Genomic DNA, 14,363 nt, shown 5'->3' on the forward strand with positions numbered 1-14,363 from the left:
ATAGTTTATTTGAAAAAATTCGACCTTTTTGCTGCTATTGGTCCGATCTAATTTTTGAGGTTTGAGTCATTCAATTGACCTTCGGTATTTGAATTATTACGGAAATGCGATTGGCTTCTTATTATGCTTGCAGCTCTTGTGGTATAGATTATATTACTAAATTGCCCCCCACGCCCACAGAGCCGCATCTTTGTTTCTTCTTCTTTTTCAGACACAAACTAGTATTTTATATATTATTAGTGGCACTACAATTTTATTTTATTTTTCTTCTATAGAGAAAAATAAAATTGAACTGCATTAAAGGTGTCTCATACAATATTTCCATTTTCTTTAAGGAATATGCAATTTTTCATTTAATAAAAATTAATTGAAAATAACAGTTACAATTAGTTTTCAAGAAAATAACAGTTACACTTTACACCAAATAAATAAAGAGAAATGATATTAATAAATAATATTTTAATAAATATTTAATTTTTTATGTCTCAATTTTTATTATAATATTTTTAATATTTATATAATTGATTTGTAGATAAATAATTTAAAATTTGCAATGTTCGAATTTAATTTAACAAATGTGGATAATATTTATAAATTGCAATTATAATATTAAACTATTTTTAAAAAATATACAATAATAAGATTACAAAATAAAATATTCTATCCGTTAATTCTATTTATTTTTATAATTCTATTTATTTATAGAGTCAAATAAAAATTTATGATTTTGATGGCTATTTTATTTATTGAAAAATTTTTTATTGAGCTAATTATTTATTTCGTCATTTATTTAGTCAAATGATTATTGTTTATTGTGTTGTTGATTATTATGTCTTGATATTTATGATTTTATATTTAATTAATTAATTTCAATACATACTAGGTGGAGGCCAATTAAAAAAATATGCTACATGTCATTTCTTGGAAAAACATGCTAAGTGGAGCTTTATAGAAAGATTATGACATATATCAATTTCTTGGAAAAAAAATATTTACTTTATATATGTTGATTAGAAAATTTTAATTTTAGTCAAATAATAGAATAAACCAATATTTCAAAAGATCGCAAACCGGAAAAAAAAAAATTGCATCACAATAAAAAAATAATAAAAAAAAAACTGATTTAGGAATAAAGGATACCTTTATATTTTCATTAAGCATATAACGGGGAAAAAAAATAAAACTTAGATGAGAGGGCTTATAAGTTTAAGTGTTGTAAATTACAGGGATTAAATAATAATTTTATCAATTTTACCATACTATAACGATTAAATAGTAATTCATCCTTAAAAAAATTTTATATTTTATTTATTTTTTAACATTTCTTTTTTGAAAATGTAATTTATTAATAATAATATTAAGAATTATAAATAAGCATATAAACCAGACATAGGACTTTAATATTAGTATCTAATAGAGTTTGTTGATCTTTTAAAGAAATAAAAGAATTTATATTCTTTTGAATGAATATTAGTAGCTAATAATAGATTTCTGCTTTTAGCTTATCTTGACAAAAGATATAAATTTTTATAGCAGCAACTAGTCCGTTACTTAATTTGAATATTAAAATAATAATTTTTTTGGATATTCTATAACTAGATTGCTTTTTCTATAATTTGCAATATATGACGCACATAAATATATATCCGCCGTTATGCGTCAATAGCATCAAAGGAGGAACATATTGTACTACAAGGCTCCATTGATAGAAGATTTTTACTTGCAAATAAAGATCTAAAATCTCCAACCGAATAAAATCAAATATCATAGTTTTATTTAGTAATAAACCCTCACAAAGAAGGGGAAAAAACTCCAAATATGGAGACAAACAACAATAACAAAACAAAAATAAATAAATTTATTATAGGAAAAACAGATCTGAGTTTATTAAAGCAATATTAAAAGCAAAAAAAGGTGAAGCGAAAAAAATTTTAGAAAATAGGAAGTACTAAATCTAGGGTTAAAAAACTAAAGAAAAAGAAGAAGAAAAGATATATATATATATATATATATATATATATATATATATATATATATATATTAACAATTATTAGACTAGTCATTTATTATTATTGTGAATGAGACAATTCTTTTTCATTTGTAAAAAGATAAAGAGCAGTACTCTTTTAAAAATATTCCTTAATGAAATTAATAAACAAATTTTATAAATTGAATAAGAGAGAATAAAATAGTGTTGGTGTAGAAGTTGGCAATATTTTTTTCTTTATTTGTTAGTAAACTTTTAATACTGTTTCAGGGCTTATTAATTTAGTTATTTATTTTTACTCTTTGTTGGTTGTTAGTGATTAATAAGAATCATCATTCGATTCAATTGAACTAAATTTATTAAAAATATAAAATTTAAAAAATATAAAAATTGAACCAAACTAACTAAATATGTTTATAAAACCAAATCAAACCGAAAATAATTCAATATTGTTAATAAAAAAATAAAATTGAAATAATTGAACAAATAATTTTTTTTACCTTTTCAGAGTATCTGATTTAGTTCGAAATTGAAATTAAGCTAACCAACATTATGTTAATTCAGTTTGATTTTCTAATTTAATATGAAATTTAATCAGGTTCAGTAATTTGATTGTTTCAGTTTATTTGAAACAAAAAAAAATTTGAAATTCATATTTAACTAACTAAACCACATTGATTTTATTGAAAAGTTAATTCGAACTAAATAGAATAATATTATATTTATTTTGTTTAATTTCTTAGGTAAAACCAAAGCTTACTAACCCATAGTTTTTTTTTTTTTTTTTTTTGAAAGGAAGAAAATATCATTAGTCAGAAATATCATATATAATAAGAGCTTCTATATTTCTTGGAAGCTCATGCAAAAGACGAGTATATGAATGAGCGACCCAAGCTAAAGAGTGAGCTACTCTATTCACTTGCCTTAGTATCCATTTAACAGTAATATTATTACTTCATAAACTCAAATGCTGATAATCAGCAATCATCAAACCCCATTGAGATAGGTCAGTAGAATTACTTTGAAAAGCTATAACTACTTCCTTAGCATCCAACCCTACCTGCACATGTGAGAAGTGCCTCACTTTAATCCATAAGAGGACCTCCGTTAAACCCAACACCTCAGCCATTCTAGCTTCATAAACACCATTGAAAAAATCAGATAAGGTAGTAACAAAATCTCCACTCCCATTATGAAACACAACGCTAAAGCCCACTTTATTTAATCCCTTAAAAACGGTCGCATCTACATTGCACTTTAAAAAACTAGCTGATGGAGGAGACCAGCCTAATTGCAGAGTAAGACTAACAGCTTGAAGCCTACCATTTTCACTAACACACTGAGCTTCAGACCATTCGTGAAGATAATGTAGAGCCGCAGCAACCAACTGGCAAGGGTCAGAAATAAATTTCTGCCAAATAAACAGGTTCTTGTGGAACCATATGAATAAAACAACACAACATCTCTACACCATTTCATCCCCTAATCTATCCTTGACATTCAGCAACCAATACATAAAAGAGTCACCATCTACACTCACCAATCTAGCATCCAATGAAAGCCAACACATAGCAGCTCACAGACACCATAACAAAAGATGCTCGATAGTTTTTGTCTAATCATAATATACACAACAGACATTAACATGAATGCCCCTCGATAAACTAGACCTGGTTGGTAGAATATCACAACACACCCTCTAAAGAAAACTTTTAACCTTAGAAGGAACTCCTAGATTCCACAAGAACTTCTAAAAGCGTTGCACCTATAACCTGTAACAAGAGTGCATTTTAAAGGCTTAATGATAGGCCGATTTGACAGTGAAGGTCCCCACTCTCTCCAGATGTCAGACAATTGTATCATCACAGTTTTGCATACCTAGAGGAATTTGAAGAATACGACCAGCATCAACAGGAGCAAAAAGGTCACGCACAAAGCCCTCATCCCATTTTTTAGTAACAAGGTCAATCAAACCAAACACTTTAAGCTCCTCAAAACCTTCGATAATATCTGATTCTACAAAATTAGGACTACTACACACCCAAGGATCATCCTAAACACAAAGTCTAAACCCATTTCTAGCCCTCCACCGAATTCCAGCTTTTAGCACAGGTTGAGAACAGAAAAGACTCCTCTATATATAACTCGAATTTTGGCCTAAAATGGCGTTACAAAGATCCCCATTTGGGTAGTATTTTCCTTTGAGGATCTGTGATAAAAGAGTACTTTGGTTGGTTATTAGCCGCCAACCTTGCTTACCCAATAAAGCTAAATTGAAACTATGAAGGTGTCAAAAATCCATACCTCCATTAGTTTTACTCAAACAAATTTTATCCCAAGCTAACCAATGAATGTTTTGCCTTCCATCCTTCTTTGAATCACTAAAAAGAATTCAACATCCTTTCAAGCTCCATATAGGTAGTCACAGGTAATAAAAACACACTCATGCAATAAGATGGTATTACTTAAGCCACTGATTTAATAAGGACTTCCTTACCCGCCTTGGTTAACGACTTGCTTTTCCACCCTTGGAGATGCTTCCATATTGGATCTCGAATATAGGCAAACACAGGTTTCTTGCTTCTGCCAACTATAGACAGGAGGCCTAAGTAATGACTTGGGCTAAGAGGTGTATGAACATTTAACAAACCAGGAATATTAATTCTCAATAAATTACTAACGTTAGGACTAAACATAATACCTAATTCTAGTAGTTAATAGTTGCCCAAAAGCTTGCTCATACAAAGATAAAATATGCTTAACTCGATTCACTTCAAAAACATTTGCCCGAAAAAAGAAAAAATTATTGCTTACGAAAAGCAAATGAGAAACAGAAGGTGTACCTCTAATAATTTGACAGCCATGGACATCACCACAACCTCTTCGCCTGTCTGAATAGAGCTAAAAGCCCCTCCGCACACAACAAAAAGAGATAAGGCGATAATGGATCCCCCTGCCTTAGACCCCTCTCGGGAAAAATAGCCTATATTCGTTCCATTAAAGGAAATTGAATACTTTACTGAAGAAATACATAACATAATCAAGTCAACTCATCATGAAGCAAGACCCATGTTAATCATCATCGCTTGAAGAAAACCCCAATCCACACAATCATAACACTTGCTAATATCGACCTTTAGCGTGGCTAGACCTTTCTTTCCAAAAGTTTTTCGCTTCATATACTGGAGGATCTCAAAAGCTACCAACCCATTGTCATTGATAAGTCTACCCGGCACAAAAGCTGACTAAGATGGGGAAATAACTTTGTCCAATACTTTTTTCAACATGTTAGCTAAAACCTTTGCAAGAATTTTGTAAACCACATTATAGAGAGAAATTGGCCAAAAATCCTTAACTGTTTGAGGAGCCCCAATTTTTAGAATTAAAGCTACAGAGGTACAGTTAGGAAAATTTGGAAACTCACCGGTCGACAATCAAGTCTTATAGTTGAAAATCACATCTGTCCCCACAATTTGCCAAAAATTCTGATAAAAGTATACATTTAAACCATCAGAACCTGGACTCTTGTACGGATGCATTTGGAATAAAGTAGTCTTAAACTCATCATTTGTATAAAGCGTAAGGAGCATCTCATTGTCAGTCGACAAAATAGAAAGAATAATAAAATCTGTAACAGAATCATAAGAGTGTGGCGAAGCAGAAAATAAATCAGTGAAATATTTTGAACAATACTCCCACCGCAACGTCATCTTCACACCAAACCCCATCCTCATCATACAACCCCTTAAATGAATTAATACGATTTTGTTGCATTGCAGCTGCATGAAAGAATACTATGTTACTATCACTATTTTTCAACCAAAACACTTTGTTGCGCTGCTACTAAAATATTTCCTCTTGAGCTAAGTTATTATTCAAGTCGATTTTAGCTTTCTCATAATCCGCAATCGACGCTGCATCAGTTAGACCATGCAAACTAACCATAGTTATTAATGGTTGATTAAATTGTGAATGTTGGTCATTTTTGTAAAATTTTAGACAATTGCTAAAACATAGAGCTTGTTCAACAATAATTTTTAGTGTTTATTATTTTGGCCTAGGCCGTATTCGGCAACACCGTTTTGGATAGCTTTTAGTGTTTTGAATTAGTCAAAACACTTTTTCTCTATATTATTGTGTTCAGTAACCTGATATATGAAATAGATTTTAGAGGATAAATGAGCATTTTCTAAAACGCTATCCCACCTAATGTTTAGCGGCTTAGGTTTTTTTAATTCTTTTATGCTTTAAAATCTTTCTTTATCACATTATATCTTTTTATTATTTTTTATGCTTGGCTTGTTTATAATTGATAGTAAGAAAAAATGTTTATTTGTTTTTTGCCTCCAAAGGCGAACGGGGATTAGTTAGGTTTGTGGACTATTAAAATGAATACAAGCCTGGATACCTCATGCAAGCATAAAAAATGTTTGTTTATATATTTGCATTTGAACTCGAGAAAATGTTAAAAATTAAAAATATTAATCCACTAAAATATTAAAAATTTCCAATTTTATTTATAAAATAATGAACTTTTTAATTTTTGCTCCCTTAAATTTTGAAAATTTAGGTTTTGTGAAATCATCTTTATATATATATACTGAGTTTAATTCTATGGTTATAAGTGAAATTCTGAGTGAATATTACATTATCATTTTTTTAACATTTTAAATTTAATTGTCAATCAAACAACTGTTTTTATCAAATACTTTCGCTTTCAGTTGCTACTTAAATAGCTAACAACTAGCAGCTAACATCTAACAATTGACATCTAATAGTTAAAAGCTACTAAAACAGCTAACAACTAGTAGGTATTAGAACAGCTAAATTTGTCAAATGGACCCCTAGTCAAAATACATGATGTTTATATTAATATTGAGAGGTTGAAAAAAGTAAATTATAAGACGTTGTCTCTTATCAACAAGTAAAATAACTAACAACTATTAGAATAATTAACTTCTATTAAAACAACTCATGTTACAAAGTAAGAGCATAAAATCACCATTAAATATAAGTATATATATATATATATATATATATATATATATATATATATATATATATATATATACTTATATTTATATTTATATAATCCTGAAACCAAAAAATCTTTACAAAGCTGACGTGTCACTCCCATGTTTGAGTGTTGTTTTTTCTCTTTTTTTTTATAAATTTTCTAAATTTTTAGTAATTGTTGAGCATTTTTATTTTCATATCTATATATACCTATATCTAAAATCTAAAACTTTGAATAATTAAAACTTTAAAAATTTTGAATTATTGAATTTAAAACTTTAAAACTTTAAAACTTTTGAAGGTTTGAATTTAGAACTTCAAAAAATTTAAATTTATATATATATATATACACCTCTTTCAATGATTATTTTCACAATGGTTTTCTTCTTATCTTTTTGTTGTTTCTTTCAATCATTTTATTTAAATTTTCTAGGTTTGGCTATGATTATATTTTAAAATTATATTCATTTATCATAATTATCTATATCTATATTCAATTTTGAAACTTTTTAAAATTATATGTATATCTTTTATAATATTTTATTTGCTTCTTTTTATTTCTCTGAAGTTGTATGATTTATTTTTTATATAAATATTTATTTTATATATACAATAAAAAATCTCTAATACGATGTATGATAATAAAGCAATAAAACAATCCGGGCAACGCGCGGGCTTCTACCTAGTTATATAAATATAAAAGCTACATATATCATTTTCTGCTTTAGTGTATTGTGTAAATAAAAATAGTAATTAAGTCTTTTTAATAATATTTAATAATTAGTTTTATTTTTAAATAATTACAAATAAAATAATTCAATATCGGCCTAGTATCTTTGAATTGAAATTAAAGGCTTTTAGTGTAGGGGTAATCTCGTAAGAGCATGATCCTACATAGCTTAACCTACAAATATATACAATATGGGTATGGCATGTTAAAACCAAGAACACTATGGGCAATTTTGGTAGGTGATTCAAAATTCATAAAAAGAGGCAAGATTCTTAATGATCTAAAGCTAGAACGCCGGATAAAAAAGTAGCCGTTTTAGTAAGAAGCTTCAATTCACCATTTTACCCTTACTCTCTTATTTAATTACCTAAACTCAACCCATAGCTCTCAAAAACTGCAGGGGCGAGAGAAGTAAATTGAAACAATCTATAAGCCAAACCAAGTTTTAAGTTAGGTAAATAAAGTAAATGTGAAGGGCAGTTAGGACATTTCGATGAGTAATATCGCTGGGAGAAGAGATAAATGTCGGTTTGTTCTGTTCTGTGCAAAAATTCCATAAATGCTTTTTGTTATTTTATTTGTTTATTGGGTCCCACTGCCATTAGTCGCAACTGACAAGAGCAGTAGTCTACTCTACTCTACGGCGGTGGGACCCAATAAGACCACAGGACCTGCTCTAACGTGGCATTCACTGTCTGGGGCCTATCTATCTTCTGTGTATTTTCTATTTGTTTCTTTGGCTTTTAAAATTTAAAGAACCGTTTCCCTATGCATTGGTTGGGCTCCATGCTGATGCTGACTCCGAATAATATTTTAAATTGATAAAAATATCTAAACTCTGGACTTGGTTTTAATTGTCATTTAAATTTAATTTTCTTCATAGTATGTTGAATTTTCATTTTAGTTATAATAATATTCTAATTTTAAATTGCATCTAATTTTATAAATAAAATATTATTTTTATAGAATCCAATTTAATATTTTCCCCAAATTACACTAATAAATAAATATTTATATTTATTTATATAAATATTAAAATATAAATAATTTATCATCTTAAAAATAAAATGACGTCATAATGAATAAAGCTTATTTTTATAAGAGATTTAACCTTCTGCAAAGTAATAATTATTTGTAATAAGATTAAATGTTCCCTTTGATTAGCAACATTATCCTTCTGCAAATTTAACAGGCACCCAATGGAAATAGGTCAAGGAAAAAATGTTACATACTTCCAATCATACTTAATTAACTGCCAAATTCAAAATGCTTGGAGAATTAATTATTTGTAGTTCTTTCACCTGAAACCCAAACATCGCCTGAAGCCAATCTAAAATATCTTCGTCTCTTTTCTTCTTGTGGTCTTTTGGGCCATGGAAGACCCCTTGTGTAGCGGAGAGCTACAACAGCAGCTTGGATCTACAAATGGTTAGACACTAGCATTTTCATGCTAAGTGAGAGAAGCTAAAACAAAGCTCACTATCCAAAGCACATAAGAAATGTACCTCGGGATATTGCATAATTGCCTGATTTGCACTATCAGGATCAAGTGGAAGGATATTGCAAGGGACATATATCTGAGTCTTTTCTGCAACTTTATCCTGAGCTTCTAAAATCTTTACAAATGTCCACAAAGAATAAATTTACACATATGTAACAGCTGGTCAGCAATTAGCATTATTAAGTCGACAAAAATTGAAATAGGTGATATCTGCCTTCAGATTAAACATTCACAATAGAGTAAATGTCACAAGGTTTCACCTCACGATCTACTTCAATAGATTGTGTCATATTAACAGCTTTCAAAACCTCAAAGAGAACATTAGCAGTTTGGTATGCCTTTGTAAGCTGTGCACTGAATTTAAAAAGACAACCGTCAAAAATGGCAACTACACTGGGATTCCAGAAAATATTAGCTAAGAAAACTTCTTACTATGACATAAGCAAATATCTCTATCTTTTCCCTTCTACGGCAAAAAACTCACCGATCAGCTTTATCAGCAGCATTTTGCAAGGCTTGGATATACTTTTTGTAGTAATGTTGATAAAAACTCTGCATTTCCCGCGCATCACTCTTTTTTACCCTTCCCATCAAGGTTGGATCATTTTCCCGAAAAGAATTAAAGAAAACCCCTCTAGTAGCAAAAAGGAGAGAGCATAAATGAAGCAAATAGCTAAAGGTATCATTTAACCATATGCTGGTCGTAATTGTCAATGCTGTAGAAATTGTTTCTCCTAAAAAAATCATGTATTACACAGTGGTCATGGGTGTCAAGACTTGGACTTCAGAAACTGACATTCATTTATACTAAAATCATACCCTGTTTGTAACATTACTTCTTATTTTACGCATTTTTCATAATTGCATTATGTATAAACTATCAACTATCAGTCCATAGGACACTTCTTCCTTGAGCAATTAGCATCCCAAAAAGACTCATTACCCTAACAGTTAAAACCGCTCCACACACCAAGACCCCAATAATTTAGTTCATACAAATCAAAGGAACTTCCAAATCAAGCATGGGACTTCAAAAAGAGACATTCATTTATACAAAAATCATACCCTGTTTGTAACACTAATTCTTATTTTACAAATGCAGAATTGCATTATGTATAACCTATCAGTCCATGGGAGAATTCTTCCTAGAGCAATAAGCATCCCAAAAAACTCATTACCCTAACAGGTAAACCATTCCAAACTCCAACACCACATCAATTAAGTTCATGCAAATCAATGGAACTTTCCCGGTCAAACATGGGAGTTCCTATTTTAGACAGAAGACTTAGGATAATCTGTACATTATGCAATCTCAGGTCAAATTGAGGGCCTTGACATGTCTCACACACTGTCATCTCCGAACATGCTACTTAAATGACTGGAGAAGATGAAGTTGTTAGAATTAAGCTAATATAGCCTCCTTTTTTTTTTTTTTTTTTGTCGGCCTTCACAAATGGAAGCCAACAAAAGATCTAGCATAATTTTTATTTCATCAATGAGATGTAATATCAGGGATTACATAACATAAACTGCAGAATAGAAAGTATATACATGCGAAACTATTACATACAAAAAGTACTAACATCTTGCAAGATTTCGGACAACTTGCCAGAAGGACAGTTAATCTCTTGTCCAAATAGAACAGCATTTTTTATTAAATGCCAAATCATCAAACCATAAATAAAGTAAAGATGGATATATAACATTTTCCCATGGACTATAAACATGCATGTGCACTTCACCTGTTACTACCCATGATAAAATGAAGGCATCTCATTCCAGAATAGGTAGGTCTTCCTCTCTAACACTGGACTCCTAAAGCTAGTCCTAATTCTCTAAGGAAGGACTCCTGTAAAACAATTAATGTTCTCCTTAACCAATAAGGACTCAAAAGACTCAGTAGAAATATGGGAATAATTATATATTTTATAGATGACCTTTCAAACATGACTCGTTTATGTGTCATGGCACAATTGGTCCCAAATACATACCAATTAAAATATGGGTTTCTCCATGTTTAAAGTTAGTAGAAAAAAGAATACATTAGTAGAAAAAAGAATACATTAAGTGAAATTTTTCCTGCTACATATTTGTCCACAATTATATATTTGTTCATCTGAAGAATAATATTTATTAATTATATGATAATGGATAGGACCAATACATATAATACAAGTTTTTGTTGCTCCGAACCATTATACTTGATGTGTTAGGCATTTTATGTTTTAGAGTCACTACCATTATTTTCCCTTTTCTGCACCACTTCCAACCAACATTTTCAAATTTTTTTTGCAATTTAAATCCTTCAAAAATTGCCTAAATTAGCTTATTCTTGATTTTGCTTTATAACAAGGCAAAAATCAAGATAAGAGTATCTGTAGTATCCTTTTCACACTTTTCTTGAAAAAGGTGTGTTAACTTTGACTTTTCCCATGTTGATTACTTGCTTTTGTAAATGAGTTGTTAACACATTTGGTGATGCTATATTGCCACTAATATCATACATTAGTTTGATCAGTTAGCTAATGGCATTTCTCAGTTTTAGTAAAGTCCTTTAACATTTATTTTTTATGCATTTTGTAACCTTTATAGAAATAATTGTATAGGGACAAGCTGCAACATAAAGTGAAAGCAGAGATAGCCCATTTCCATTACAAAAGACCAGAATTTAACACGATTGCACAATATTTCACTAAAAACTGCAGCCTGCAAAGTTACAATCTAGGATCCGCCCTTGATTAAAAACTAACTATTTCTATTTCTATCAAAAGTATCCAATAAGTTGTGCCTAGGAAATTCTTTAAATGGGGTGAAAAATAACTTAACTTACCCTTTCAAGATGTTGGAGGAGTGCAGCTTTAAATTGGCGAACACCACGTCCACTATGAAGTAGGGTCCAACTTATGTGCCTTCTCAAAGGCATAAAATCGGCCTACATTAAGAGTACCAGAAAATGAGATACGGTATCAAATGGAAGCTCCAACATAGAAATATGAAAGGAAAATACCTACAAGGATGGTTGTTCACCCACATGAAAATAAAGAAAAAGTTTGAACTAAAATCCATATAATCATGAAAGCTTTCCAAGTAAATTCAACACTAGTATGGCATTTGAAGCCCACAACAGAATTTTCAGAGCTGAAAAAATTATTTCAGGAAATCAGAAATACACAAAAAGCTTTAATTACCTTATGGAGATTTAGTAATCTAGTAAAGGCAGTTGCACATGCTTTCAGGAATATAAACAGCCTAAGACCAGGACCAAGACAGGAATAATATTCAATTCATTACATAATGCAGCCTTTTTTTTTTTTTCACGAGAACAGATTTTTCTGAGAAAAGAAAAAACGGAGAATAGATTGTGGAGGACAAGCAATCCTCCACAATGTTAAAAAGTGCAACCACATATCAAATCTCATAATCACAGAATCACATGCAACAAGCATCACGTTCATACATTCACTCTCACATAAGCAAGCTTGCCATGCAACATGCAAAAGAAAGCCCCAGCAACCCAAAATACATTAAGGCATGTAGAATGGAAGACAGCGGAGAAAAACGCATGATTCAAATAAAGTCAAATTTCTCAGAATTCTGAGCCTTCAAGATGTAGCAGACACAAGGCGAACAGGCAACCAAACACTACACACACAAGAGGCAGACTACTATACTGGTAAGTAGAATAAAGGTGTACTTAGTTACGGTTTAAAATTCATGCTGCCATTACAACCTGAAATTTGAGAAGCCATTTTAATTAAAAAAAAAAAAAAGGTCAGAAATATGTGAAAAAAAAAAATTTTTTTTTTGCCCTCAAAAAATACTAGAAAGCAATTCAAAACCCAAATTGATCACGGAAAAAAGATAAAAAGTTAAACAAATCAGATTACCCAAAAAATAAAAAATAAAAAAGAGCCAAAAAAATGTAGCCTTCTATAAACTTACATAGATAAGCAACTCTTGGGTTGCTAGATTCTACTTCATAAGCAACACGAAGAATAGGAGCTATCTCAACTAATGAAGATGGCACCACCTCACTGTCAAATATCGACTCTCCAAGATTCCCTGCAGTCTGCGTCCTCGTGATCCGCCGTGCTGGCGGTGGCGTAGCCTGATCCGGCCCTCCTCTCAACGAGGAGGTCATCTGTTTCCGTATCCGTGAACCTTATTTCCCTTAAAAATTTAAAAATAAATTAAAAATAAAAAATCAAGCTCATTGCTTCTCTAACTAGCAATCACACATCAAAAATCGAGAAAAAAAAATAATATTGCCAAAAAATAAACTAAAATGGAAAATTTTCATTTTTAACAAGAAAATTTAAGAACTAAAGCAAATCAATCTTAGTACCAGTACTGGTTATAGCACAATAATAAAGGAAGTACATTGCATTAACTGCAATCAAACACTGCATAAAAGGAAAGTAGAAATGCGAAGGATTAGTTCAAGAGATTAGTTTAGAACTAACAGAGAGAGAAAGAAACCCAAACAGAAAACCCAACCAGAGAGAGAGAGAGAGGCTGCGACTGTAAGCTACTTAGTAAAGAAGGAAAGCTAACATGGAAGGTAGGGTAGTGAGTGTCCGAGACACAAAACAGACGGAGAACCAGTGAGGTCAAGCAAAAAGGAAAGTTTATTTGAAAAAATTCGACCTTTTTACTGCTATTGGTCCGATCTAATTTTTGAGGTTTGAGTCATTGAATTGACCTTCGGTATTTGAATTATTACGGAAATGCGATTGGCTTCTTATTATGCTTGCAGCTCTTGTGGTATAGATTATATTACTAAATTGCCCCCCACCCCCATAGAGGCACATCTTTGTTTCTTCCCCTTTTTCAGACACAAACTACTATTTTATATATTATTAGTGGCTCTACAATTTTATTTTATTTTTCTTGTATAGAGAAAAATAAAATTGAACTGGATTAAAGGTGTCTGATAAAATATTTCATTTTTTTAAGGAATATGTAATTTTTCATTTAATAAAAATTAATTGAAAATAACAGTTGCAATTAGTTTTCAAGAAAATAACAGTTACAATTACACGAAAAAAATAAAGAGAAATGATATTAATAAATAATATTTTAATAAATATTTAATTTTTTAATTTTTATGTCTCAATTTTTATTATAAT

The 14,363-nt window shown here is 30.3% G+C and overlaps 1 protein-coding gene across 7 annotated transcripts; it reads right to left on the reverse strand.

Moving 5' to 3' along the window:
* Positions 1 to 8,845: 8,845 nt before the first annotated feature.
* On the reverse strand, positions 8,846 to 13,940 carry LOC149494610 (callose synthase 3-like). 7 transcript variants are annotated; one of them, XM_089723808.1, is made up of 7 exons: positions 13,732 to 13,935; positions 13,580 to 13,637; positions 13,177 to 13,404; positions 9,719 to 12,166; positions 9,495 to 9,588; positions 9,239 to 9,349; positions 8,846 to 9,152 (listed from the first exon to the last, which is right to left on the reverse strand). In XM_089723808.1, exons 4-7 carry the CDS (start codon positions 9,979 to 9,981, stop codon positions 9,012 to 9,014), a joined length of 609 nt encoding a protein of 202 aa, XP_089579934.1. In that variant the 5' UTR covers positions 9,982 to 12,166; positions 13,177 to 13,404; positions 13,580 to 13,637; positions 13,732 to 13,935; the 3' UTR covers positions 8,846 to 9,011. The 7 variants fall into 7 exon arrangements, 6 of the variants coding, with proteins under 6 accessions (XP_089579934.1, XP_089579937.1, XP_089579935.1 ...); XM_089723811.1 differs by lacking the exon at positions 13,580 to 13,637 and having other exon boundaries at positions 9,719 to 9,868; positions 12,065 to 12,166; positions 13,698 to 13,933; XM_089723809.1 differs by having other exon boundaries at positions 13,789 to 13,913.
* Between the last annotated feature and the right edge of the window lie 423 nt (positions 13,941 to 14,363).

This window comes from Jatropha curcas, chromosome 7 (assembly GCF_041381405.1).
Source record: "Jatropha curcas cultivar XTBG-Jc1 chromosome 7, XTBG_Jcur_1.0, whole genome shotgun sequence".
Taxonomy (NCBI): Eukaryota; Viridiplantae; Streptophyta; class Magnoliopsida; order Malpighiales; family Euphorbiaceae; genus Jatropha; species Jatropha curcas.